Source organism: Diceros bicornis, chromosome 27 (genome assembly GCF_020826845.1).
Source record: "Diceros bicornis minor isolate mBicDic1 chromosome 27, mDicBic1.mat.cur, whole genome shotgun sequence".
Classification (NCBI taxonomy): domain Eukaryota; kingdom Metazoa; phylum Chordata; class Mammalia; order Perissodactyla; family Rhinocerotidae; genus Diceros; species Diceros bicornis.
In genome coordinates this window covers 44,321,155-44,348,371 of record NC_080766.1, presented here as the reverse complement: position 1 = coordinate 44,348,371, position 27,217 = coordinate 44,321,155, and the positions used below count along the sequence as shown (strand labels likewise).

The 27,217-nt window shown below is 47.3% G+C and overlaps 1 protein-coding gene across 2 annotated transcripts in view; it reads right to left on the bottom strand.

Annotated features, from left to right (window-relative positions):
* Window positions 1-5,773, bottom strand: part of SLX9 (SLX9 ribosome biogenesis factor) — a 39,471-nt gene extending 33,698 nt beyond the window's left edge. The window contains exon 1 of one of the 2 annotated variants that reach the window (XM_058523278.1): window positions 5,615-5,773. In XM_058523278.1, the coding sequence (XP_058379261.1) occupies window positions 5,615-5,752 (138 nt within the window). In that variant the 5' untranslated portion in view covers window positions 5,753-5,773. Of the gene's footprint in view, window positions 1-5,099; window positions 5,301-5,614 lie in introns of those variants that run through there. The other variant, XM_058523279.1, reaches the window with a different exon arrangement.
* Between the last annotated feature and the right edge of the window lie 21,444 nt (window positions 5,774-27,217).

The following is a 27,217-nucleotide window of genomic DNA, read 5'->3' as shown; positions in this document are numbered from 1 at the left end:
TTCTGTTTAACTCTCTATTCCATGTTAAAGTTCAAGGATTACTCTTTTCCTTTATACAAGGTCTATTTATTGTTTTTCTCTAAATCTGCCTAGTCTTTGTAAGGTTTTCTTGCATTCCTTTCTCTTACTTGATTCCTTTATGTCTTTAATATTTTAGACACACTTATTTTGTAGTCTCTATCAGATAATCCTATTTTCTAACTTCACAGCAGTCTAATTCTGATGCTTATTCTTTCTGCTGACTCTCGCCCATGGTGGATTGTTTCCTTATAATTTTGGCCGTAGTCTTGTCTTCAGCAGGATTTTATCTGCTGGGGGAATCCCACGTGGTCTGGCCAGCACAGGGAATAACAGTGGGGGCTGTGGGGGAACCCATGTCGGGACTAGCAGAGGCGTGTGGCTGACTGTCTCCCCAACAACCATTTAACTGGAGAAAATGATAAATCTCATTAAGAACAGAAAGAATGTATGGCATATGAGCCATGACCTCTTCTCCATCCCCACTCCCACCCCCATTTGCACAAACTACCCCAGGAGCTCTACTCCTCACCCCAGCTCCCAGTCCAGGGTGGGCAGTATGCACCAGCCAGCAACCGCCCCCCCGCCCCCGGCCCCCGCACATACCATGTTGCACAGGCTCCAACCCAAGAAGGTGAGGCCAGACAGCCAGGGCTCCTTTCCCCCACCCCACCCAACCCCCACTCATTAAGCAGAAGCTCCCCCTCAGGCAGGGAAGGTCAGGAATACAGATCTTCCTCAACTTACAATGGGGTTACATCCTGATAAACCTATCGTAAATTGAAAATATCCTAAGTTGAAAATGCATTTAATACACCTAATCTACTGAACATCACAGCTTAGCCTAGCCTATCTTAATTGTGCTCAGAACACTTACGTTAGTCTACAGTTGGGCAAACTTAATCTAACACAAAGCCTATTTTATAACAAAGTGTTGAATGTCTCATGTAATTTACTGAATACTGTACTGAAAGTGAAAAACAGAACGGTTGGATGGGTAGCGAATGGCTATAAGTGTACCTGTTCTTTACCCTCATGACTGTGGGGCTGACTGGGAGCTGTGACTTGCTGTCGCTGCCCAGCATCCTGAGAGAGTATGGCACCACATATCACTAGCCTGGGAAAGACCACGATTCAAAATTTAAAGTATGGTTTCTACCGAATGCATATCGCTTTCACACCATCGTCAAGTAGAAGAAAAACCCTAAGTCAAACCATTGTAAGTCAGGGACCATCTGCACCGGGTCCTGACCATCCGCACCTGCTTCTGTAGAGCAGAGGTGCTCACAAGTCAGGGAGACTAGGGGCCACCCCACAGCTCCCACTTGTAGAGAGGGGTGTCAACAGGGAGAAGCTGAGGCTGTTCCTGCACCCCTCTCTTGTGTGGACAGGCTCTGCTTGAGGGGACTGACTGTATCAGGAACATAACGTGGAGATCCCCATACCCAAGAGTGTTGAAAACAACAGAGATCCGGGCGCACTGTGTCGAGGCCGCCCCCGCTCAGGAGCGATCAGAGCTGGACAGGGCATACTGGAACGCATTCCTCAAGCCAACCATAACACAAGGCAGGGGCCCACTGGCACGGGGGCTTAGGCACAGCCCCTGAGCAAACACTGGCTGAACATGGGCTCCTCTGGCCCACGAGTAACTCCTAGGAAGCAGCGTTCATGGCCGTCTGGAGGCTGTGTGAGGCTCAAGGCTGCACCAGCTCAGGAGAGACTGGAGGGAATCTCAAAGCTGCTAGCGCCTGGCTGAAGGTAGGTCAAGAATGTAAGCTCACCGAACTGTGACGGAAGCCTCTGAGCCGCACACGTATCCAGTGGTAAAGGGCAAACCCATAACTGGCCAAGGGGGCTTAAGCACAATCTTTTACCAATAAGTAGTTTAAGCTGACCCACAAAGCCAGGCTGAAAGATAAAAACAAGAAAGAAATATGAGCAGAAAATCAGAGGTTGCACACTGGCAGGAGAGTGGAATGATTTCACACAGCTCAGAGCCAGGCCAATAAACAAACAAAATGACCTGGCTAACAACATCAAGCCCCTGGGGCGCTACAATACACTACCTAAAATGTACAGTTTCAACAACAGAAAGTTATGGTGCATGAAAAGAAAAGGAAAGCATCACTTAGGCAACAGAAGCTGCTTTTGAGTGGCCCACAGATAGACTCAGCAACGACTTCAGAGCAGCCATTAGAAATATGGCCCCAAAACTAAAAGAGGTGGTGTCTAAAGACCTACAGAAAGATATGACGACAACGTCTCATCAAACAGAGAATATCAGTAAAAAAGACAGAAATTATTAAAAAAAATCAAATAAAATTCTGGAGTAAAAAAGCACAGTAACCAAAATGAAAAATCTCACTATAGAGGTTCAAAAGTAGATTCGAGCTGGCAAGGAAAGAATCACCAAACTTGAAGACAAATCAATAGAGATTATACCATTTGAAGAAAAGAGAGAAAAAGAACAGTCTTGCAGAAAAATGAACAGAAACAGCCTTACAGAATAGCCTTGAAAAAAAGATGTATAGCGCCTTAGAGAACCATCAAGCACACCAACATATGTCCCTGCAATGGAAGTGCTGGAAGGATGAGAGACAGGAAGCAGCATAAAAAATACTCAAAGAAATAATGGCTGAAACTTGCCAAATTTGATGGAAAACACTAACCTACACATCCAAGAAGCTCAATGGACTTCAAGTTGGATAAAAAAACTCCAGACAAGATCTACATCAAGACACATCACAGCCAAAATGTTTCAAGGCAAAGAGAAAATCTTGAAAGCAATAAAAGAAAAATGACTCATCACATACAAGGGAACCCAAGTAAGATTAACAGTGACTTCTCAATAGGAACAGTGGAGGCCAGAAGGCAGTGGGATGACATATTCAAAGTGCTGAAAGTCTGAAGTCAATCAAGAATCTTATAACCAGCAAAACTATCTTTCAAAATGAAGGTAAAATAAAGACAGTCCCTGATAAATCAAAGGTGAGAGAAGCTGTTGCTAGCAGACCAGACTTATAAAAAACACTAAGGAATTTTTTAGGCTAAAAGCAAATGATAGCAGACAGTAATTCAAATCCACAAAAACAAAACAAGCAGCCTGAAAAAGGTAAACATGTAGCTAAAAATAAAAGAATAATTATAACAATCTTAGGTTGGGTTGTAACATATCTAGACACAACTTGACTAACAATAATAGCACGAGGACATGAGAGGGAATGGATTTTTACAGCTATGAAGAGTCTACCTCTCACTGGAATCAAGATGGAAATACTGATGTATATCATAAGCTCTACATCAACCGCCAAAGGACATCTTTTTTCTGACAAAGATTCTCACCACCACCAAACTCTACTCAGGGCCCCCCTGTGCTGTTCAACTAGACATCAACCTTTAACAACACCAAAAGCACAAGCAACAAAAGAGATAAATTGGACCTCATCAAAATTTAAAACTCTGTGCTTCCAAAGACAATATCAAGAAAGTAAAAGTCAACTGACAGAATTGGAAAAAATATTTGTAAACCATATCTACCTTATAAAGGTTTAGTAACCAGAATATATAAAGTCTTCTAACTCAACAAAAAGACCAACAACACAATTTAAAAATGGGCAAAGGACTTGAATAGACACTTCTCCAAAGAAGATATTCAAGTAGTTAACAAGCTCACGAAAAGACGCCTCAACGTTACTAGCCCCTAGGGAAATGCAAATCAAAACATCCATGAGATATCACCTCACATCCACTAGGATGGCTACAACCAAAAAGACAATAACAAGTGTTGGTGAGGATGTGGAGAAATTGGAACCCTCACATACTGCTGGTAGGAATGTAAAATGGTGCATAAAATAGTCTGGTAGTTCCTCAAAAAGTTAAACATAAGAATTCCACACGATCCAGCAATTCCACTCCATACATCCACAGAAAAATTGGTACACAAATGTTCACAGCAATATTATTCATGACAGCCAAAAATTAGAAACCACCTCAGTATCTATTAACTTAGGAACAGATAATAAAAAACATGGTGTGGTATGGTATGTCCATACAATGGAATGTTTTTTCAGTCATAGGAAGAATGAAGACAAAGAAATGGATGCTACAAAAATAACACCACAAGGGGGGCCGGCCTGGTGGCGCAAGCGGTTAAGTGCGCGCGCTCCGCTGCGGCGGCCTGGGGTTCGCTGGTTCGGATCCCGGGCGCGCACCGACGCACTGCTTGGCAAGCCATGCTGTGGCGGCGTCCCATATAAAGTGGAGGAAGATGGGCACAGATGTTAGCCCAGGGCCGTCTTCCTCAGCAAAAAAAGAGGATTGGCAGATGTTAGCACAGGGCTGATCTCCTCACAAAAAAAAAAAAATAAAAAAAAATAACACCACAAGGATGGACCTCCAAAACATGCTAAGTGAAAGAACTCAAACACAAAAGGCCACGTACTGTATTATTCCATTTATATGAAACGTCCAGAACACACAAATCTATAGAGACCGAAAGCAGACTAGCGCTTGCCAGAATGACTGATAATAAGTATGGGGTTTCTTTTTGGAGAGAGGAAGATTTCTGAAATTTGCAGTCATGGTTGCACAACCGGGTGAATATACTAAAAAAAAAAAAAAAATACCCATTGAATTGTACACTATTAATGGGTGGATTTTATAACATGTGACTTACATCTCAATCAAGTTTTTATAAGAGCCAGGGCACTGGTGCCAGACCCTGGGTTCAAATATCAGCGCCCCCATCAGCAGCTGAGGATCCCTGCTAATTTATTTAAACTCTCAGCTCTTCCACCTGCAAAACGAGGGTCAGGGCAGTGGCGGATGGAAAGCGCCCGGACGCACAGCGAGCGCTTAACAAACATGGCTGTTCTCGTTAGCATTTCGGGTCCAAAGCCACGGTCCCCGCGGACCGCCCAGGTCTCCTCTGCTGTCTCCGGGCCAGCCCCCCGGTTACAGACACCACTAAATGCTTCCAGGGCCAGCACCTGGATAAGCCGACTGCGGCCCCTCCTTACAGAGGAATACTACCTCCCTCCCGAAAAGGGAACGAAGCACTGATCCCCGACACGACCTCGGACCTGGAAAACCTCGTGCTAGGTCCAGGAAGCCAAACGCGAAGGCCGCAACCCACGCCTCCATCCACGTGAAGCGTCCGGAACGGGCACGGGAAGTGGATCCGTGGCTGCTTAGGGCTGGGCCCGGGGGGACAGAGGGGTGATCGCCGGAGGCACAGGGTCTCTCCAGTCTGCTCATTTTCTCACTAAGCGGGGACCCTCCCTCCCAGTCCCGGGAGCTCAGCCACGGCCGAAAGAGCCTCCGCCGTGTTCGCCGGCACTCCCGGGCCCTGTCGGGTTCCCCCGCACCGCTCCGGGCGCCGTGCAGGTCCAGCCCTCGGGCCGGCGCGCGGCCGAGCCTCCGGGGCCCCGCGCTTCGCGGAACCAACACCGCGAGGCCGGCCCGGGGGCGGGGGACCCTTCCCGGGGGGAGGGGCGCCCACAGAGCGCGCGGGGCCCACGCCGACCCCGCCCCACTTCCACCCTCACCGCGTCCCCACCCCCACCGCCCGGGGCCGCCTGCGGCGCCCCAACTATACCTTCCCCCCGACTCCAACGGCCGAAGCCTGCCGAAGGGCCCCCTCTGGGACCGGGGGCGCGAGGCCGACCGCGGGCTCCCCCGTGAGCCTCACTGCAGCCTGGTGCACCCGGGCCCGCAGCCCCCTCACTTTCCCCATGGCCCCGGCGGAGACGCACTGCCGGCCGGAAGTCGCGGGCACACGCGGCAGAGCTGCCGGAAGCTGGTCCTGCGCTCGGAAGGCCCGGTGGGAACACGAGCCCCGGCAGCTAGGGTCCGCGCTGCACCCCGCGCCCGCAGCGCACGCGCCGCGGAGGGACAGGCGTGGGCTAACGCTCCAATCCCCGCAGCGCCCCTGGGATTTGCAGAATGACGGGTCCGGCGCGCGACGGGGAGCGAGCAGGTTGAAGATACCCTAGCGTGTTTGCTCCGCGGCACTGTGCCTTTCCAAAAGGCCCTGGGGGAGAAAAAGCACCAGAGGACTGGGGGCCTGCATGTTATAAGTGGTGTCCTCCTGTCTAACATGGGGACGAGACAGGATGTGGTTGACTCCAAGGAGAGCCCCAGCACCCCTTGAGTGCGCTAGTCCCTATTAATCAGCTGCGATGGAACCTTTACTTCGCGTCCATCCTTTTTTACCTGTTTCATTTACTCCTTCAACTCCTTGGAATTGGGCATGACTCGCTCACTGAAATGGGAAACAAAGCGTGGATGACTTGTGCAAGCCTCGTGCTGGGAGCTCCAGGCCCCGGACCGGAGTGAGCCCTGCTCGTCTGATCCCTGCACTTGCTTTCTGTGCTCAGCGGCTCCTGTGCCTCCAGCCCCAAGGGGTGCATTCTGGAAAACAAACTGGGGGTGGGTGGGGGGCCTGGGGGTGGTGGTGTCATTTTCCTACTCAAGGAGCCCATTGTTCTCTTGGGGACGGAAACTTGACACATCTAGAACGAAGCATAGGGCAAAACGGGCCATAGTCGGGGCTACACAGGAATCCAGGCTCAGCCAGGGCGGCAGCCACACCTCCACCCTCCCCACACTGGGGAGGCCCTGCGGGCCAGCTCCCAGGACTCAGCCCTAGCCAGGAGCCCAGTGGGAACCCACCCCCACAACATGGGCTTTGGGGGGAATTTCTCAGGAAGGATACAGGGGTGCTTGCACAGCCTGGAGATTGGACAGATGACCATATAGGCCACTTAAGGCCAAGGTGACAGGATCTATGATTGACTCAAGGCTGCACAACTGCTGAAATTTGTGTCCACTTATATATTCAAGGTTTCATTGAGTATTCACAAGTCATTGTGCCTCTGCAACTAGACATGTTCTCAACCAGTCTACGTAGGACTTCTGATGGCTATGAAGCCTCCACAGGTGAACGGTCCAGTGTGTTCTGAATCCCATCAGCATGCCTTCAGCATCTGAGCCTGGTTGACCCTTCAGGAGAAAGTACTCACCTTCATGTACCATGGATTGTTTCATCAACCCAGATCACTGTACCTGTTAATAACCATTTCAATCTGAGTTTCCTTCAGAACACCATGCCTCTTTTTAAAGACTGTATTCTTTAAAGACCAGCCTCCCCTTCCATCACTGAACCAGTAATTGAGACAAAGATACCTGTATAGAGGAGGAAGCTTCACAGGAAGCATTTCAAATATGGGGGAGGGGTGGGGCGACAGAAGGACCAAGCAGAGAAGCCCCCACCGACAACGACCTTTGCTAATTAGTTAGCTAATTAATTAATTTTTTTTGAAAAGGTACATCTACCTTGATACCAACAGAAACATTCAGAAGGAAATATACAGTGAAAAGTTGGTCTTTCTGACAAACAGTATAGCAAAGACAGTCTCTTCAACAAATGGTGCTGGAACAACCGGACAGCCACATGTGAAATAACTGACATCCACATGTGAAATAACTGAATCCAGACACAGACCCTACACCTTCACAAAAACTCAAAATGCATCACAGACCCAAATGTAAAATGCAAAACTACAAACCTCCTGGAAGATAACACAGGAGAAAATTGAGATGGTCTTGGGTTTGGTGATGACTTTTTAGATGTGACATGAAAGGCACAATCCGCAAAAGAAAGAATTGATAAGATGGACTTCGTTAAAAGTAATATTTCTTCTCTGTGAAAGACAATGTCAAGAAAATAAAAAGATAATCTTCAAGCTGGGAGAAAATATTTGCAAAAGACATATCTGATAAAGGACTGTTATCCACCATATACAAAGAACTCTTAAAATTAAATGATAAGAAAACAACCCAGAGATACAAAGAACAGATTGGTGGTTGCCATGGGGGGGGGTGAAATGGGTGAAGGGGGTCAAAAGGTAAAAAATTCCAGTTATAAAATAAATAAGTCCTGGGGATGTAGTGTACAGCATGGTGACTACAGTTAATAATACTGTATTGTATATTTGAAAGTTGATAGGAGACTAGATCTTAAAAGTCCTCTCATCACAAAAAAAGAAAAAAAAATTATTTGTAACTATGGTAACTAGACTTACTGTGGTGATTATTTCACACAGTATAAAATATCGAATCATTATGTTGTACACCTGAAACTAAATATGTTATATGTCAATTATATCTCAATTAAAAAAAAAGAAAACAAATAACTGGATTAAAAAATGGGCCAAACACCTTAACAGACACCTCACCAGAGAAGATATACAGATGGCAAATAAGCACATGAAAAGATATTCCACGTTATATGTCATCAAGGAAATGCAAATTAAAACAACAGTGAGATACCACTACACACCTATTAGAATGACCAAAATCCAGATCACTGACGGCACCAAATGCTAGTGATGATGTGCAGCAACAGGCGCCCTCATTCACTGCTGCTGGGAATGCAAAGTGGTGCAGCCACTCTGGAAGACAATTTGGCAGTTTCTTATAAAACTAAACACACTCTTAGCATACGATCCAGTAAATGTGCTCCTTGGTATTTACCCAAAGGAGTTAAAAACACGTCCACACAAAAACATGCACACAGATGTTTATAGCAGCTTTATCATAACTGGCAAAACTTGGAAGCCACGGAGATGTCCTTCAGTAGGTGAATAGATAAACTGTGGTCCATCCAGGCAATGGAATATTACCCTGCACAAAAAGAAATGAGCTATCAGCCATGAAAGGACATAGTTATTAAGTGAAAGAAGTCAATCTGAAAAGGCCACATACTGTATGATTCCAACTATATGACATTCTGGAAAAGGCACAAGTATGAAGACAGTAAAAAGATCAGTGGTTGCCAGGGTTTGGGGGGCAGAGGGGGATGAATAGGAGGAGGACAGAGGATTTTTAGAGCAAACTACTATGTAAGATGCTATAATAATGGACACGGCATTATACATTTGTCCAAACCCACAGAATGTACAACACCCAGAGTGAACCTAATGTAAACTGTGGACTCTGGGTGATGGTGATATGTCGATGTAGGTTCATTAATTATGACAAATGCACCATTCTGTTGGGAGATATTGATAATGGGGGAGACCATGCATGGGTGGGGGCACAGCTGTGGACCTGCGCTGTGGCACAGAACCGGAGAACACGGCTTCTCTCACGACATCACAGGAACCCCCTTAAAGAAGTTGCAGGTGCCACCGGATGGATGGGGACACAACTGGGCGTGGGCACAGGCTTCTCCACACTCCAGAAAGCCCACCTGCTGGGCCGACACCCACCCCTCCCAGAAGTTCCACTAGTCCTGCTCACAGTCTGGCAGGAGGCTCTGGCCAAAGGCAGCAGGCTCTCCCTCAACCACCTGGTGTGGTGGGCGCTGGTCAGATGACCACTCTGGCCACTGGCAAGCGCTGACAGTGGGGTGGCCCTTTCAGAGTGGGGTGCCAAGCCAAGAGCTGACTTCTGGGGTTTCTTCGAGGGCTATTTCTCTCTGGCCTCAGCCTGGACCCATACTCAAAAGTGTCCCCAGGATGTTCTGGCCTGATGGCTCTGAGGTGCCATCGTCGTCTACAAATGGCCTCATCCGCTGTTGGACATTCTGGAACTGGACAGGGGCTGCCGCACAGCTTGGCCAAAGACCACCGAGAGCAGACCCGGAGCACCGAAAGCAGGAAGCGCTGACTTGCTGCGGCAGGGAGACCACACAGGGCGCCGTGGGCGTCTTAGGAGGAGTAGGAGGGGTCGTCTCGGACTTGGGCCAGTGTTAGGTGTTTTGCGGGATGGTTCAAGGAAGTGGGGTGCTCTGGATCGGGTGCTGCCAGGAGGCGGGGGTGACTTGATGCTCGAGCATCTCCATCACTCCCATCCGGGAGGCGGAGGCACGGAGCTGGCCCGCAGCTGTGGTGGTTGAAGAAGCAGCGAGGACGGTGTCAGCTGCCAGACTGGATGCTGCTGCTTCTGGGGGTGGCACAGGACCAACGTCTCTGCTGCTGAGCCCGGGCCCGCCCACCTCCTTCTAGTTCTTGACGTGGAGAGAAGTTCTTTCAGGGAATATAGGAAAATTTATTAGCTCTCTACTTGCAACAACCACAAAATGTGTGTGAGAACTCTAAGAAATAAATGTCTGTTGTTTAAGCCCCCAGTCTGTGGAATTTTTTTGGCAGCCCCAGTTGACCAAGACAGCTATCTTCAGTCAGAGTCTCCCGAACATGGCCTCCCGGCCTGGAGAAAGGCTTCCGGCCATATTGGGGCAACATAGGAAGACCAGCAGACTTGCACTTTATAAATGTTTCCTAACATCTAACAGTCTCTTTCCTGACACTTTTCTTCAGAAAGCTTCTGTTCGTATGTGTAAGCACATGCATATCCTTACATGCCTGTGTCTTAGAGCCGGGGACTGGGGACAAGGAACATGGACACTCAGACCCACGGACATCAACAGCAGCTGGGAGCGAGAGCTAGCGGGAGGGAGGGGAGAACCTCAAGATCTACTGTTACGTGGAAGAAGCGAGATGCCGAACAGCGTGGAGAGTCAGCTCTGATTGGTGTGACAAGAAATATCAATGAAAAATATATTCTCATCGTTAAAACTGTTTTTGCAGAGAAGTTACTGGAAAGTCAGCAGGAAACCAGTAATCAAAGTTGTGTCTGGGGAAGAACTAGGGTCCAGAGCTCCCCCTCTCCCTGTCACCCGGTTGGTGGGGGGGAGGTGTCAATTTTTTGGTGCTTCCTCGGACTCAATCTTTGGTCGCGGGAGGGCGCTCGCCGCCCGGCGTGGGCGCACCCTGCCTCCGGGTTCCGCCGGCGGAGCTCGGGGCGCAGAGCGGGGGTGCGGGGAACCCCAGCGCGGGGCCTCTACGCCGGACCCCGAGTCCCTTCTGTGTCCACAGGGCGCGGACCGCGCAGGAGCCGTGTCCTCCGAAGACCTCCGTGAGCGTGGGTCTGGGGTCCCACGCAGTCGTGAAGGATGTCTGCCGGACGTGCAAACCCTCCCCACCGCGGTACAACACCCCCGCCGCTCGTCACTGTGCGCCCGGCCTCTAGGGGCCCCGTTAAGGACTTCCTAGTGAAGCACCAGGCTCTGCCCTCGGGGTTCCCAAACCCACCAGGCTGCGCCTTAGAGCCCAAGGGCACCTGCGCACAGCGGGGCTGCTGGTGCTCCGCCCGACCCGCTGATCCTCCCAGCGTCCGCGGCTCCTTGCAGCGTGGACGCCGCCTGAGACCAATGACACTCCTGGGACGCGGATCTCCAGGGCCCGCTCCATCGCAGCCCTGCCTGGCCCTGGGCCAGTGCCCTAACCCCACGGGTCTCCACGCGCCCAGTGTCAGGATTGCCTTCTTGGGGTAGTCGTGAGGGTCACGGAGCCACCAGCCTCCTGAGCGCAGCGCCTGGCCGGTGAATCCGGCTCCAGATAAACCTTCCTCAGCCCCCTCAGCCCCGGGAAGGGGTCCTGTCAGCCCCTCTGCGGCCGCACTCCTGTCTCCTCAGCCCCTGCCTGGCCTGAGTCCGAGTCTCCGGTGTCCCCGGGGCTCCCCCAGGGAGCTGAGGCCAGTTCACTCTCCCCAGGGAGGCGGCAGGGCGTGGTAGTGACTCGGCCTAGGTGGGAACTTCTGAGCCTCAGTTTCCCCATCTCTACAATGGGGTTGCCCTGGGGGTTCTCTGAGGACCGACGGGTGAAGCTGCAGGAAGCGCCTGCAGGCAGCGCGCGCTCAGTAGGTTCCAGTGGCCGCGGAGTCGGTAGGGAGCAAACGCGGCGTAGTTCGCGGCTCAGGGTAGCGGGGTCAGCGTGGGCAGCGGGCAGGTCATCCCATGGACACAGGATCCGGGCAGAGGCCAAGTCCTGAGTCTGACCCCAGCCCTTTCCCCGGCGCCCCTGCTCCGGGGGCGATGGGGAGGGGAAGCGGCTTCCCCCTTCCCCGCTTCTCCAGGACCCTCCCTAGGGTCTCAGAGGAGGAAACTCTGGAAGGAGGCGCCAGGCTCCCGGGCGCGCGGCTGAGCCTGTCCCAGCCTGGGCGCGCAGTGGGCTGCGTCCATCGGCGACGGAATGGGAGACCGAGGCAGGCACGCAGTGCCGCCGTCGCCCGTCAGACCTAGTTCCGCGAGGGGCGCTCAGGCCGGGCCCCGGCAGCCTCTCCGCGACCCCATGGGCGAAGCGAGTTGAGCAGCTGCCCGCTGGAGAAAGGGGGTCGCCTGCGCTGCGTGAAGGCGGTGGCACCTGGGCGCATCTGCCTCTCGGTCGCACTGCCCGATGGAGGCGACTCGGTCCTGGCGACCCCGGGCCGCGGTGGGTGGGGACTTGGCACGCTGGGCCCAGAAAGACCCCTGGATTCGTGGTCGTCTCCACCCCCCTGACCTTTGGCTTTGGTTCGAGGAAGATTGGGGTTAAAGACGGTCGGTTTGGGTCTCTGCGGGGCCGTTGGTGGCCTGAGCACGTCCATGAGGACGAATTTCCGCGCCTCGCGCTCGCGCGCCTCCCTCTGGGCTCCCGGGACAGCGCGGCCGGTGCCCGACCTGTGCGCCTCTGCGCGCGGCGACCGCGGGGTCGCCGCCCCTGCCCACGCCCAGGAATGTTCGGGAAGTTCAGAGGCAAACGGTTTAGGCTGTGGAGTTCCTGCATTTGGAAACTCGTGGGGTGAAAATAACGTGTCGGACTCCGAGTTTGATCGCGGGGGCGGTTCGGACGAGTGGTGAGGGAGGGGCGGGAGGAAGAGGCCCGGGAAGAGGTTGCCCAAGTCCGTTTCGACAAGCGCGCTCTCCTCCAGGGTAAGAGATGGGGCCGGTCTTCCGCGGAGCCCCGTGTTGGCCCTGGGCGTGTGCCTCCACCGGGAGGCCGAGAACCTGCACCCCTCCTTCCAGCTTCCTTGCTACACTAATTTATAGTAACATCCTTTTCTGGTTATAAAATTAGTAGGTGGCTACGGAGGAGGACTTGGAGAACGCATAAAACTCTCCCTGTTTTCAGATGACATGATTCTACATGTGGAATACCCTAAGGAATACAGCAGAGAACTATTAGAAATAATCAACAACTACAGCAAACGTGCAGGGTACAAAATCAACTTAGAAAAATCAGTTGCGTCTCTATACAGTGAAAATGAACTAGCAGAAAGTGAAGTCAAGAATACAATCCCACTTACAATCGCAACAAAGAGAATAGAATACCTAGGAATAAACTTAACCAAGGATGTGAAAGAGTTATACACTGAAAACTACAAGACATTATTGAAAGAAACAGAAGACGACATAAAGAAATGGGAAGATATTCCATGCTCATGGGTTAGAAGAATAAACATAGCTAAAATGTCCATACTACCTACAGCAAGCTACTATTAAAGCAGATTCAATGCAATCCCAATCAGAATCCCAATGACATTCTTCGTGGAAATAGAATGAAGAATCCTAAAATTTATGTGGAACAACAAAAAATCCCAAATAGCCAAAGCAATCCTGAGAAAAAAGAACAAAGCTGGAGGCATCACAATCCTAGACTTCAAAATATACTATAAAGCGATAGTAATCAAAACAGCATGGTACTGGCACAAAAACAGACACACAGATCAGTGGAACAGAATTGAAAGCCCAGAAATAAAAACCACACATCTACAGACAGCTAATCTTTGACAAAAGAGCCAAGAACATACAATAGAGAAAGGAAAGTCTCTTCCATAAGTAGTGTTAGGAAAACTGGACAGCCATGTGAAAAGAAAGAAAGTTGACCATTACCTTATGCTATACACAAAAATTAACTGAAAATGAATTAAAGACTTGAATGTAAGACCTGAAACCATAAAACTCCTAGAAGAAAATACAGGCAGTACCCTCTTTGACATTGGTCTTAGCAGCATCTTTTCAAATACCATGTCTACTCAGGCAAAGGAAACAAAAGAAAAAATAAACAAATGGGACTACAGCAGACTAAAAAGCTTCTGCAAGGCAAAAGAAACCATGAACAAAATGAAAAGACAACCCACCAACTGGGAGAAAATATTTGCAAATCATATATCTGACAAGGGGTTAATCTCCAAAATATATAAAGAGCACATACAACTCAACAACAAAAACACAAAGAACCTGATCAAAAAATGGGCAGAGGATATGAACAGACGTTTTTCCAAAGAAGATATACAGATGGCCAATAGGCACATGCGAAGATGTTCAACATCACTAATTATTAAGGAAATGCAAATCAAAACTACAATGAGATATCACCTTACACCTATCAGAATGGCTATCGTTAACAAGACAAAAAATGACAAGTGTTGGAACGGATGTGGAGAAAAGGGAACCCTCATACACTGCTGGTGAGAATGCAAACTGGTGCAGCCTCTATGGAAAACCGTATGGAGATTTCTCAAAAAATTAAAAGTAGAGATACTAAACGATCCAGCCATCTCACTACTGCACATCTATCCAAAGAACTTGAAATCAACAATACAAAGAGATCTATGCACCCCTGTGTTCACCAAAGCATTATTCACAATAGCCAAGACGTGGAAACAACCCAAGTGCCCTTCTATGGATGAATGGATAAAGAAGATATGGTGTATATATACAATGGAATACCACTCAGCCATAAAGAAGACAAAATCATCCCATTTGCCACAACACTGATGGACCTTGAAGGTATTATGTTAAGTGAAATAAGCCAGACAGAGAAATACAAATACCACATGATTTCACCCATATGTGGAAAATAAACAAGCACGTGGATAAAGAGATTAGTGGTCACTAGAGGGGATGGTGGTTGGGGAGTGGGCAAAAGGGGTAAAGGGGCACATATATATGGTGACAGATAAAAATTTGACTACTGATGGTGAGCACTAGGCAGTATATACAGAAACTGATATATAATACTGTACACCTGAAATTACACAATGTTATAAGCCATTGTGATCTCAGTAAAATAATTGAAAAAAAAAACAGACACTGAATACTGAAAATAAGGGAATGGAAGATGTACATATTATGTGCTAGAGAATACTAATAAATATAACATATAGGAATAACATCAAAAGACATAATTCAAGGCAAAAAGCATTAAATGGATAGAGAAAGATAGAGGTGATGAAAGTTACAATCCACAAAGACCGTTTACCAGTCATAAATCTTTATGTACTGAACAAAATAGCTCCAGAACATAAAAAACAAAGACACAGACAAACTGACACAGCCACAAGCACAGCAAACACCTGACCCACCTCTCAGAAAGGAACAGACCAAGCGAGATGCAAACTAGGCCTGTGGCGAATTTGAAGAAGATAACCCTTTCTCTGTTGAAAGAATTTCCATCTAAAATACAACCTGGGGCCGGCCTGGTGGTGCAACCAGTTAAGTGCGCGCGCTCCACTGCAGTGGCCTGGGGTTCGCTGGTTGGGGTCCCAGGTGTGCACCGATGCGCCGCTTGTTAAGCCATGCTGTGGCGGGGTCCCATATAAAGTAGACGAAGATGGGCATGGATGTTAGCCCAGGGCCAGTCTTCCTCGGCAAAAAAAGAGGAGGATTGGCAGATGTTAGCTCAGGGCTGATCTTTCTCACTAAATAAATGAATGAATGAATAAATAAATAAATAAAATACAACCAGAGGATAGAAAATGGAGACTCTCCCCCTGTGCCCTCAAGAAGCCAGAATTCAGGACTAAGAGACTGATTTCCCAGAAATGCTTGATCTACAGAAAACAGATGATGTTGGAATTTTGGGGGACGAGGGGGTTGGTCAGAGCGTGTCTCATATCCATCTGGGAAGCTTTGTTGCAGGCGTGAACGGGAGGTGAGCCTGGTGGGACTGGTCTCCAAGGTGGGCTGAGCTGAGCGGTGTGTGCGAGGCTGCCCTGATTTCTCTGCTCCAGAAAGCTTCAAGGCTGGGCTCTGGTTTTGATTTTAACTCACTCTAACTGAACTCTCCTCTCTTCACAGCCCTGCTCATCAAGACAACCTCCCCCACACCCTCAAAGGACTCACCTGTGGCTTGCTACAGTTTGCTTGTCCTGAATTGCAGTTCCTCTGTGGGGCAGGCAAACATTTTCTGGAAAGGGCATATGGCACGTGTTTTTGGCTTTGCTGGCCATACGACCCCTGCCACCACGCCTCCACTCTGCCTTGTGGCACCAGAGTAGCTACAGGCCATCCGTAATGAATGAGCATGGCTGTGTTCAGCAAAAGGTGGGGGCCAGCCCGGGGGGCCAGGATCACAGGACACTGCCCTGGGCCAGTGATTCTCTGGTGAGTGAGGAGAGTGGGGGAGGGGGAGCTACACACCTGAACCTGGAAATCCCTGCTCAGGGCTTGTGAGGAACGCGGATCTGATAGTCCATGCCCAACCCACTGGATCCTATCTCAAGGTGGGGCCCGGGAGGCTGTTTAACACACTCTGGGGGGCCTGACCATCAGCTGGGGGACACAGCCCCAGACCACACCCTGAGCCTGGGGCCACCCTAGGCCTCACCTGGAAGGCAGGTGGTCCTGAGGAGGAAGTGAAGGAGGATGTCAGAGGCCAGAACAGAACCAGAGGTCGCCTAATGCTGAAGCCAACCCTAAGGGTCTCTTCTCTCTCTGTCTCTCTCCCTTTCTCTCTCTCTCTCAGAAACCTTCTCTCTTGACCTCTCCCACCAGTTTCAAGACTCCTCCTCCTCCCCAGAGGAGACTGAAGCACCTCATCTGGCTCCCTAGTTCCCACCAAAACCCCAACAGTGTGTGTGCCCATGCCTGCCTCACCTGGGTCCCCCTGGCAGCCTGCAGGCCTCCTGGCTAGGGCCGGGGGTCTCTTTTCCCTCCCTCCCTCCCATGACTGCTCCACTCTGCACACCTGCTTCCCCTCCCCTTTTTCCTCTCTTATAGTTTTCATGTATATTTCTTTCACCTCCTTGGTTAAATTTATTCCTAGATATTTTATTCTTTTTGTTGTGATTGTAAATGGGATTTTATTCTTGATTTCTCTTTCTGCTAGTTCGTTATTAGCATATAGAAATGCAACTGATTTTTGTAAGTTGATTTTGTACCCTGCAACTTTGCTATAGTTGTTGATTATTTCTAATAGTTTTCTGACGGATTCCTTAGGGTTTTCTATCTATAGAATCATGTCATCTACAAACAGCAAGTGTTTCATTTCTTCCTTTCCAATTTGGATTGCTGTTATTTCTTTTTCTTGCCTAATTGCTGTGGTCAAAACCTCAAGTACTATGTTGAATAGGAGTGGTGAGAGTGGGCACCCTGGCCTTGTTCCTGTTCTCAGAGGGATGGCTTTCAGTTTTTCCCCATTGAGTATGATGTTGGCTGTGGGTTTGTCATATACGGCCTTTATTATGTTGAGGTACTTTCCTTCTATACCCATATTATTCAGAGTTTTTATCATAAATGGATGTTGGATCTTGTCAAATGCTTTCTCTGCATCTATTGAGATGATCATGGGATTTTTATTCCTCATTTTTTTTAATGTGGTGTATCACATTGATTGATTTGCAGATGTTGAACCATTCCTGTGTTCCTGGTATAAATGTCACTTGATTATGGTGTATGATCCTTTTACTGTATTGCTGTATTCGGTTTGCCAATATTTTGTTGAGGATTTTTTCATCGATGTTGATCAACCATATTGGCCTGTAATTTTCCTTCTTTGTGTTGTCCTTGTCTGGTTTTGGTATCAGGGTAATGTTGGCCTCATAGAATGAGTTAGGAAGTATTCCATCTTCTTCAATTTTTTGGAATAGTTTGAGAAGGATAGGTGTTAAATCTTCTTTGAATGTTTGATAGAATTATCCAAAGAAGCCATCTGGTCCTGGACTTTTGTTTTTGGGGACGTTTTTGATTGCTGTTTTGATCTCTTTACTTGTGATTGGTCTATTCAGATTCTCTATTTCTTCTTGATTCAGTTTTGGGAGGTTGTATGAGTCTAAGAATTTATCTGTTTACTCTAGGTTATCCAATTTGTGGGCATATAGGTTTTCATATTATTCTCTTATAATCCTTTGTATTTCTGTGATATCTGTTGTAATTTCTCCTCTTTCATTTCTAATTTTATTTATTTGAGCCTTCTCTCTTTTTTTCTTAATACATCTGGCTAAGAGTTGGTCAATTTTGTTTATTTTCTCAAAGAACCAGCTCTTAGTTTCATTGATTCTTTCTCCCATTTTTTTGTCTCTATTTCATTTATTTCTGCTCTAATTTTAATTATTTCCCTCCTTCTGCTGACTTTGTTTGTCAAAAGTGCTTTGTTTGTTTTCTTTTTCTAGTTCTGTTAGATGTAGTTTAAGATTACTCATTTGAAATTTTTCTTGTTTGTTAAGGTGGGCCTGTATTGCTATGAATTTCCCTCTTATAACCACTTTTCCTGCATCCCATAAGAGTTGGTATGTTGTATTTTCATTTTCATTTGTCTTCAGGTAATTTTTATTTTCTCTTTGATTTATTCATTGATCCAATGGTTGTTCAGTAGCATGTTGTTTAGTCTCCACATATTTGTGATTTTCCCAGCTTTTTTCTTGTAGTTGATTTCTAGTTTCACAGTCTTGTGGTTGGAAAAGATGCTAGATATAATTTCAATCTTCTTAAATTTATTGAGACTTCCCTTGTTTCCCAACATATAGTCTATCTGTGAGAATGTCCCGTGTGTACTTGAGAAGAATGTGTATTCTGCTGTTTTTGGATGGAATGCTCTCTATATTTCTATTAAGTCCATCTGATCAAGTGTTTCATTTAAATCCACTATTTCCTTGTTGACTTTCCATCTGGATGATCTATCCATTGATGCAAGTGGGGTGTTGAGGTCCCCTACTATTATTGTGTTGCTGTTAATTTCTCACTTTAGGTCTGTTTATGGTTGCTTTATATACTTTGATGCTCCTGTGTTAGGTGCATATATATTCATAAGTGTTATGTCCTCTTGTTGGAATATCCCTTTTATCATTATACACTGCCCCTCTTTGTCTCTCATTATCTTTTTTACCTTGAAGTCTGCTTTGTCTGATATAAGTAAGCAAAACACCAGCTTTCTTTTGTTTGCCATTTGCTTGGAGTATTGTTTTCCAACCCTTCACTCTGAGTCTATGTTTTTCTTTAGAGCTTAGATGTGTTTCCTGGAGGCAGCATATTGTTGGGTATTGTTTTCTAATCCATCCAGCTACTCTGTGTCTTTTGATTGGAGAATTCAGTCCATTTACATTTAGAGTGATTATTGATATATGAGGGCTTAATACTGCCATTTTATCTCTTGTTTTCCAGTTGTTCTATATTTCCATTGTTCCTCTTCCTTTGTATTTCTGACTGCCATTTCATTTTGGTGGTTTTCTATGGAGGTTTCCTCTTTTTAATGAATTTTGGCTCTGCTCTGACTTTTTGTTTAGTGGTTACTGCAAGGTTTGTATAGAAGATCCCGTAGATGAGATAGTCCATTTTCTGATAGCCTCTTATCTCCAGTAGCCTAAGCAAGTTCCAACCCTTTCCTGTTCCCCTTCAGTTACTGTTGTCATAAATTATTCTGTTTTGTGTTGTGAGTTTGTGACTAAGTTGAAGTGCTTACAGTTACTTTTGATGCTTTCCTTCCCTCTATCTTTTAAGTGATAATTAAGTATTTGAAACCCTGTTCTGAAAGAGAGCTGCAGTTTTCTGATTTTTTCTGTCTATTTACCTCCTTGCTCAAGGATTTGTAGACCTTTGCCTTTTTGTTTCAGATATGAGGGCATCCTTGATCATTTCTTGTAGGGAAGTCTAGTGGCAATGAACTCCCTCAGCTTTTGTTTATCTGAGAAAGCTTTTATTTCTCCATCATATCTGAAGGATAGTTTCACTGGGTAGAGTATTCTTGGCTGAACATTTTTGCCTTTCAGTATTTTGAACATATTGTTCCATTCTCTCCTAGCCTGTAAGGTTTATGCTGAGAAATCCACTGAAAGTCTGGTAGAGGTTCCTTTGTAGGTTATTTTCTTCTGCTTTGCTGCCCTTAATATTTTTTCTGTGTCATTGACTTATGCCAGTTTTACTATTATAGGCCTTGGAGAAGGTCTTTTAGCATTGATGTAATTAGGAATTCTATTGGCTTCATGTATTTGTAAGTCTGGTTTCTTCCCCAGGTTTGGGGAGTTCTCAGCTATTATTGAACAAGCTCTCTGCTCTTTTTTCCCTCTCTTCTCCCTCTGGAATACCTATAATCCTTATGTGTCAGATATTTCTCAAAGAATTCTTTCATTAAAAAAAATCTTAGTTCTCTCTCCTCCTCCACTTGAAGCATTTCTATATTTCTATCCTCTAAATCACCAGTTCTTTCCTCCATAATGTCATCTCTATTTTTTAAGGATTCTTGATTATTTTTTTATCTCATTAATTGTGTTCTTCATATCCATAATTTCTGCTTGGTTGTTTTTTTTTTAATAGTTTCAATCTCTTTGGTGAAGTATTCCTTTTTCTCATTAATTTTATTCCTGAGCTCATTGAACTGTCTTTCTGAGTTTTCTTGTAACTTGAGTTTCTTTATGACAGCTATTTTGAATTCTATGTTATTTGGATTGTAAATTTCTGTGACTTCAGGGTTCGTTTCTGGAGATTTGTCATTTTCCTTCTGCTCTGAATTGTTGCTATAGTTTCTCATGGAGCTTGATGAACTAATCTTATGCCAACACATTTGTGGTAGTATCAGGTCTCGGATTCCACCTGCTACCACTGGGGGGATGCAGGAGCTGTGTTTTTGATCCTACCCTGTCAGCTGGAAGTTGTAAGGGTATGGCGGGTGCTCCCACCAGCTGGGAAAGGGTTCACGTGGGCTCAGGGCTGCTGCCACCTCTTCTTACAGTCCCTCCAAGGTGCATTCCCACTTTTGGGGCTGCAGTGGCACTATGGGTGTGTGTGCCAGCTGGGAAAGCATTCACGCATGCACACAGTGCTCCTGGAGAAGCATATGGGAATGCTCACCTATCTTCATCACTTCCTGGGTCCCAGTCCATCCACCTTTAGATGTATAGCTGCGTGGGTCTCTCAGGCAACCTGTTGTGCTATGTGCGTATGTGCTGGTGGTCAAAAATGTCCATTTAGTTGTAGTGCAAATGGAAAGAGATAAAGAGAACAGCTCACTCCTCCATGTTGCTGACATCACTCTCATCAGTGTCTCTTTTAACAGTTTATTTGCTTTAACAGTTTAGCATTTTTTAAACTTTTTTTTCTTTTTAATTGTGGTAAAATACACATGACATAAATTGAACCATTTATCTCTATCATTTTTAAGTGTACAGTGTTGTTAAGTATATTCACATTGTGTGCAGCCATCTCTGAAGTTTTTCATCTTGTTAAACTGAAACTCTATCCCCATTAAACAACTTGACATTTCTTTTTAGAGTTAAAAAATTTTTTACTACAGAAGATTTCACACATATACAGAAGTGGGTGGAATAGTTTAATGACCCCATATGTCCCCAACATCTGCTTCAACATTACTAACTCTTAGCCAATCTTGTTTTATTTATACCTCAATGCACTCTCCCCCCAGCCCACCCCACCCCTGATTATTTGGAAGCAGATCTGAAATGTCATATCATGTCATCTTTAAACATTGCAACACATAACTCTAAAGGATGGCAGCTCCTTAGCGTAATCACTACACCTTTATCACACATAAAAAAATTAACAGTAATTTCTTAATATCATATGGTCCATGCATTGGGGTTGGTTGATATGTCTCTTAAATCTCTTAATCTGTGAGTTCCCAGGCCGTATCTCTCTCTCTCTCTCTCTCTCTCTCTCTCTCTCTCTCTCTCTCTCTCTCTCTCTCTCTCTGTGTCTCTGTCTCTTTCCCTCTCTCTCAGAACCTCTAGTATTTTCTTGCTATCTTTTATGTTCTGTGGTAGCATCAGAAGGCACCTGGTTACAGGACCTTTTTTCTTCCTCCCCAGAGCATGCAGGGGCCTCTTAATCTAAGTCCTGTCTCTCAGATCTGGATCTTTTCTTCTGTTGTTTGAGTAGCTCCTCCTCTCGGTTCCCTCTTCTCTCCTCCTGGAAGTCCTGTGGTCTGTGGATGTTGGCATCCATGCATCTGAATGTGTCTTCCTCTTTCCCATGTCTTTGTGCCCTGAGCTGATCCTCATCCTCTCTCTGATTCGCTGTCGTCTTTTATCATTCTGCTCTTTAGTCCGGGTAGTTCTTTTCCATTTCCCTGATCAGCATTTGAATCCACAATGCCTGTTGCGTCTCCTTTGGTGGGTGCACTCACCTCTCCTGTGTGCCAGTCTGCAGGCTGGTGTCTCCTGAGGTGCAAGTCATGCCCCTGGGCACTGCCCTCCGTGGTTCTCTGTGCCCTGTGGGTGGGCCTGTGGGTGAGCCCCTCTGGGCCACAATAAGCCCTTGTTCCCAATAGTTATTCCTCCCTCCAGACTGTTGTGCCTCTGGCTGTGAACATGGGTGATGAATGGTGTGTCCCCTTCTCACTCATGTGGTTGTTCCTCTGACCTCCCTCCCTCGGGAGCCCCAGTGGAGCAGAGGGGCTGGGGTTGATGGACCACATTTGGTGCAATCAGCCTCATGTAACTACTTCCTCCGAATTGCAGACTTACAACAGAAAGTTTTGTACGCTCAGCATCAGAGTCTCTGGCTGCCCAGTGTCTTCCCAGACGGGCCACAGCACCAGCCTGGTAGAGTGGAACTGAAGCCCCTCCCAGCCCAGCCGGGTCGCCCCTGCCGAGGTTTCCAGGGCATCAAGTGGGGTAAGTGGACAGAGGCTCCTCTGCATCCAGGCTTGTTCTTCTAAAGCGGAACGGTTCAGACCTGGAGCTCTTCCCCGGGGAGTGGCTGCTGCATCTCCCAAGGGAAGCAGCTCCAAGTGGCCCAGCCCTGGAGGGGATCCTGATGGCCCTGGTCCATGTCACCCGCCTGGGGACCGTCCACTCCAGGCCGCCTTTTACTGAGATCCAGTGAGTGAGAGTGCTGTGCCCGCTGTAGGCAAAATCGCATGGAGCCATGGGTGCATCTCTAACCGAGGGCAACAGGTCCCAGCAGGGTGGGAGGACACAGCACAGACCCCAGGCCTTGGCTCCCACGTCTAGGGGCTCCTGAGAAGCTGCAGACACTTGCTGAGCCCCTGGGAGGGGTGGGTAGGCAGGACTCCCTGGATGGTGTGTCAGGCCGGGAGCAGCCAGGGCTGAGCAGGAAGGCTCCTGGGACCTCCCCAGCTGCACCTTCCTCTTCCTGCCTGAGTCAGTCCCCTCCTGTCTTCATGCCTCCAGAGTCAGCTGTGTTGGTCCATCCTCCAGCAGAGTCTGTGTGAGTGTGTGTATGTGTCTGTGAGTGTGTGTGTGTACATAGTACATTCTCCTGGTGGTGAGTCTGTCACTTCTCTCGGATTCTAGAAGGCTCACAACTTCCAGTCTAACGATGTGAAAGTTCTGGGTGACAGTTGAGTTTTAGGGGGACAGACATTAGGTGCGCGACCTGAACCTCCCACAACCAGGCTCCTGGAGGCCTGTCCCAAGGTCTCTTGGGAGTGGGGGACTGGACCCTGGGGTCCACCTTGATCCCACTGGACACTGCCACACCCTCCTCCATCCCCCGTCTCCACTTCCCCCTGGCACCCAACCCCTGTCCTCTTCCCCTGACTGAGGGGTGGGATCCCACACTGCTGACCCCGGCCAGGGTTCCTACACCCACTGGTTGAGGCTGTGCCTGGAGCTCCCTTTGAGGGCACTGGGGACCCCTGGGTGGGAGGAAGAGGGGCAGCTGTGATGGGGGAGGGAGAGCGAGCCCTCCCCTCGCTGAGGGCACAGTGTCTGTGTGAGCAGGAAGCCAGATACTGGGGAATCAGCAGAGAAGATCTGCTGAGAGACCTCTGGGAGGTCCACCAGTGCCCCAGCCAGTCTACAATGAAGGGTCCCCTGCCTCCACCAGTGTCCAAAGCCTGCCACTGCTGAGTCTCCAGGACTTGCGCCCCAGGCACCCCCACCCCTGCACACCCTGCAGCATTCGTGGAAGTACGAGGGTGTCCCTTTCCTGCAGGAGGTCCCGAGGCCAAGGGCCCAGACTGGCAGTGGCCAAGCCCACCTCAGTACCCCTTCCTGAGCAGGGCCACAGAGCCTTACTCTGTGGACACCTGACCTCCAGGTGACCTGAGGCAGGTGACTGAGGGCTGGACTAGCTCGGTGGGGCCCGGTTGGGGTTTCTGTGAGGTTACAGTGGTCAACTAAAAAAGCAAATTGACCAGTTGTTTTACCCACAAAACAAGTTTATTCAGGACTAGCAGAGGAATTGCAATTTGAGACATGCCTGCTCTGGGGGACCATAGGCAACTACCCAGAACAAGGACGGGAGTTGCTTTTATAGAGAAGGAGGGAGAGTTGGGAGGGGCTGCAATAAACAAAGGGTCCATTGGAAGAAACTGGGAGTCCAAAGTATAGAGGCTTCTCATTGGTGGCATTGTTACAGTCTCCCATTAGCTGGGCTGTTGCCAGGCGAGGAGAGAAATCTTCCTTCCTCCTGCTGGGTAGGAAAGTAGCAAACACCTTCCTCTGGGAGATGCAAGCGTCTGTCTCTTCCTCTTGGTGTAATTGCCCATGTATGATACAGTGCGAGAGCTCCCCCTACAGGCCTTCCCCATTCCGATTTAATTGAGATTTCTTTTATGAATTGTCACATTTTTCCCTTTTGATCAAGATCTTTCTCCAACAGCATCACTGACCAACAGTTAAGTTCTCAGTGCCTAGCGATTTGTCCCTGGGTGCCAGGAAGGACCTTTCCTGCTTGTCGTATCCCACGTTGGAGGGAAAGCGCACAGTGGTGAGAAACCATTTGGGCACATGAGTAACAAGGAAGGTTAGAGGAGAACTCTCAGGCATTTCCCATATATAACTCGTCAAGGTCATAAGTGTGGGAAATCATCTCCAAACGCTGAACTAGCATCACCTTATTGGGTACATCATTTTTACACAGAGTAGGCTTAAAAGCAATACGATAAGCCTAGTTTGCAGGATGCTTCTAAACCAGGAGTCCAGACTTGAAGGTGACCAGCTGGACAAGTCAAAATACAGTGGATTGTTAGGTGAAATTTGTTGTAGCCAACGTGCCTGCTCTCTAATTTTCTGCAACTGGGTCTCTACTTCCCCAGAGGCATTTATCCATGTGCAACAGGAGGTGTTTGCTATTGCACAGACACCTCTTTGCTCAAGAAGTTGATAATCAAGGGCTATACCATTACCCAAAACTACCTTGGCCAATGAGTTAAGTAAGTGACCATTGCTGAGCTGAAACTTCCTTGGCTGTGGAGTTGGCCAACTCTTCCCTGATCGTTTCTTCATGGGCAGTCACTCTGATCCATGGAAAAAAGCTCTTCCCACAGAGGCAAACCCAGAGTCACACGCGCCTCCTGGGAGTTCTCGTTTAAGAAGGTTATAGAGGTGTTATGGGACAGACCAATGAGAGGCCTCTGCTTGGTTCTGAACAGAAAGCAGGACAGTGAATACAGCAAAGGCACACTGTCTTTGTACTCTCCAGCTGCCAAGGCTGTGAGTTGCCCAAGCATGAAGGACATTACCAAAACTCCCACACATGAAGGTGTACGCAGGGGGTATACACAAGGCTCCCGCATGAGTGATAACATCTATGGGCCCATTCATTGGTATAGAGGCGTTAGCATTATGTGACCAAGGCTCAGACAATGTGTTGTTACATACTGAGAGGTTGCCTGCATATATGGGTATATCCAAAAGTTTATAAATGGCTGGGATTACACAGGCAGTCCCACAGAACTTTTATGCAAATATTCAAAGGATCTTGTTTTCCCCTCCCAAGGTTAAGTTAAGTTAAATCAAGGAAAGAGTTTAGGTGGGCTTAGCACCCTGATTCTATAAAACAGGCCCACAGAACATTTTACACAGACACCGGCATTTGGAATCTGAGTGAAATTGCTCATAGGGTGGACTAAGGGGTCATTACCGTCTTGCACAGACCGAGGTTTCTGATGGCAAACCCAGGAATCAGAGAGGTTTCCCCCTTTCACAAGGAATTGGGAAATGCAGACAAGGACGTTGTCCTTCCAGTAAAGAGAAGGAGAAAATAAAGTAAGAAACAACAGTGGGAAGAGGGTACACAGGCCTGGTCCAGTCGTCTTGGGAAAGCGTGTGCCTCAGATGTCGGCTGCCTCTCTCCCGGGTCTATCTGATCTGGAGTCTCCAGAGTCTGTGCAGGACCGGATGTCAGGCGCAGCCTTCTCCTCCTGTGAGTTGTGTACCCAAGGCTCGAGTCCCTGACGTTTGAGTGCCATCTGGGTAGTGAGGAGGGCCTGGTATAGTCCCTTCCAAGGAGATTTCAAGGGCAGTAAAATTGGAAACATCACTTTGGAGAATCGTAGCCAGATATTTAAGCAAACTAGAAGAATTTAGGCTCCAGTCCAGCTTACAGGTATATAACTAAGCTTAAAGACAATTAATAGGACTAGAATTTAATATCTACAAACGTGCAAACATAATTTCTCTCTCCACAATTACCCTCATTTTATTAAATGTAATCAGAGTAAAACTAATTGGTTTATATTAAACTTGGCCTGATTATTCATATAAATGCAGCAAGAATAATGACTGACCAGGGAAGCTGTTTTTATTTTATTTTATTTTTTAAGATTGCTTTGCTGGAACCTTGTAAGCAATCTACTAGGCTGATTTTTCCAAGAGTTCCTTAAAGCCCTCTGGTCATCTCTGAGCCTACGTCCGTCTCTCTTGCATATGATAATCCAGTCACAGACTTGGTAATATTACCCAATATGTGCAATTGGGTCCTTTTATAAAGGAAAAGACTCCCATCATATTCGCTCAGATATATGAATTGTCGTGAAAAGAATAGTTAAACGTTTCTGAATTCTAGAGAGATCAGGCATGGAGAAAAGAGATAAATGTTGCAACACTTGTTGCAAAGATACACTTTACCAAATTGGTGTAAGTTATACATAGCTTAACTGAGAGGAGAAAAGGGGGGTCCTTTACATCTGGGAAACAAAACATTAAAGCGGTCAGCTTTCCATTAGAGTTTTAGAAATTCTTACCCAATTCAGTGTTATGATCTTAAAACTATCAAAAACGTGCATTCCAGAATACTTGTCAATGATTTTCCCTGGAACTCGTTGGAGATGAAATATATTTGTAAAAGCATCAGAGTAAAAAAACTAACTATCTGTAACTGACAACAGACTTTAAAAAAGGCAATGAGTAAGGATCAGATGAGGGTTCATTATAATGCAAATGACAAGGAAATTTG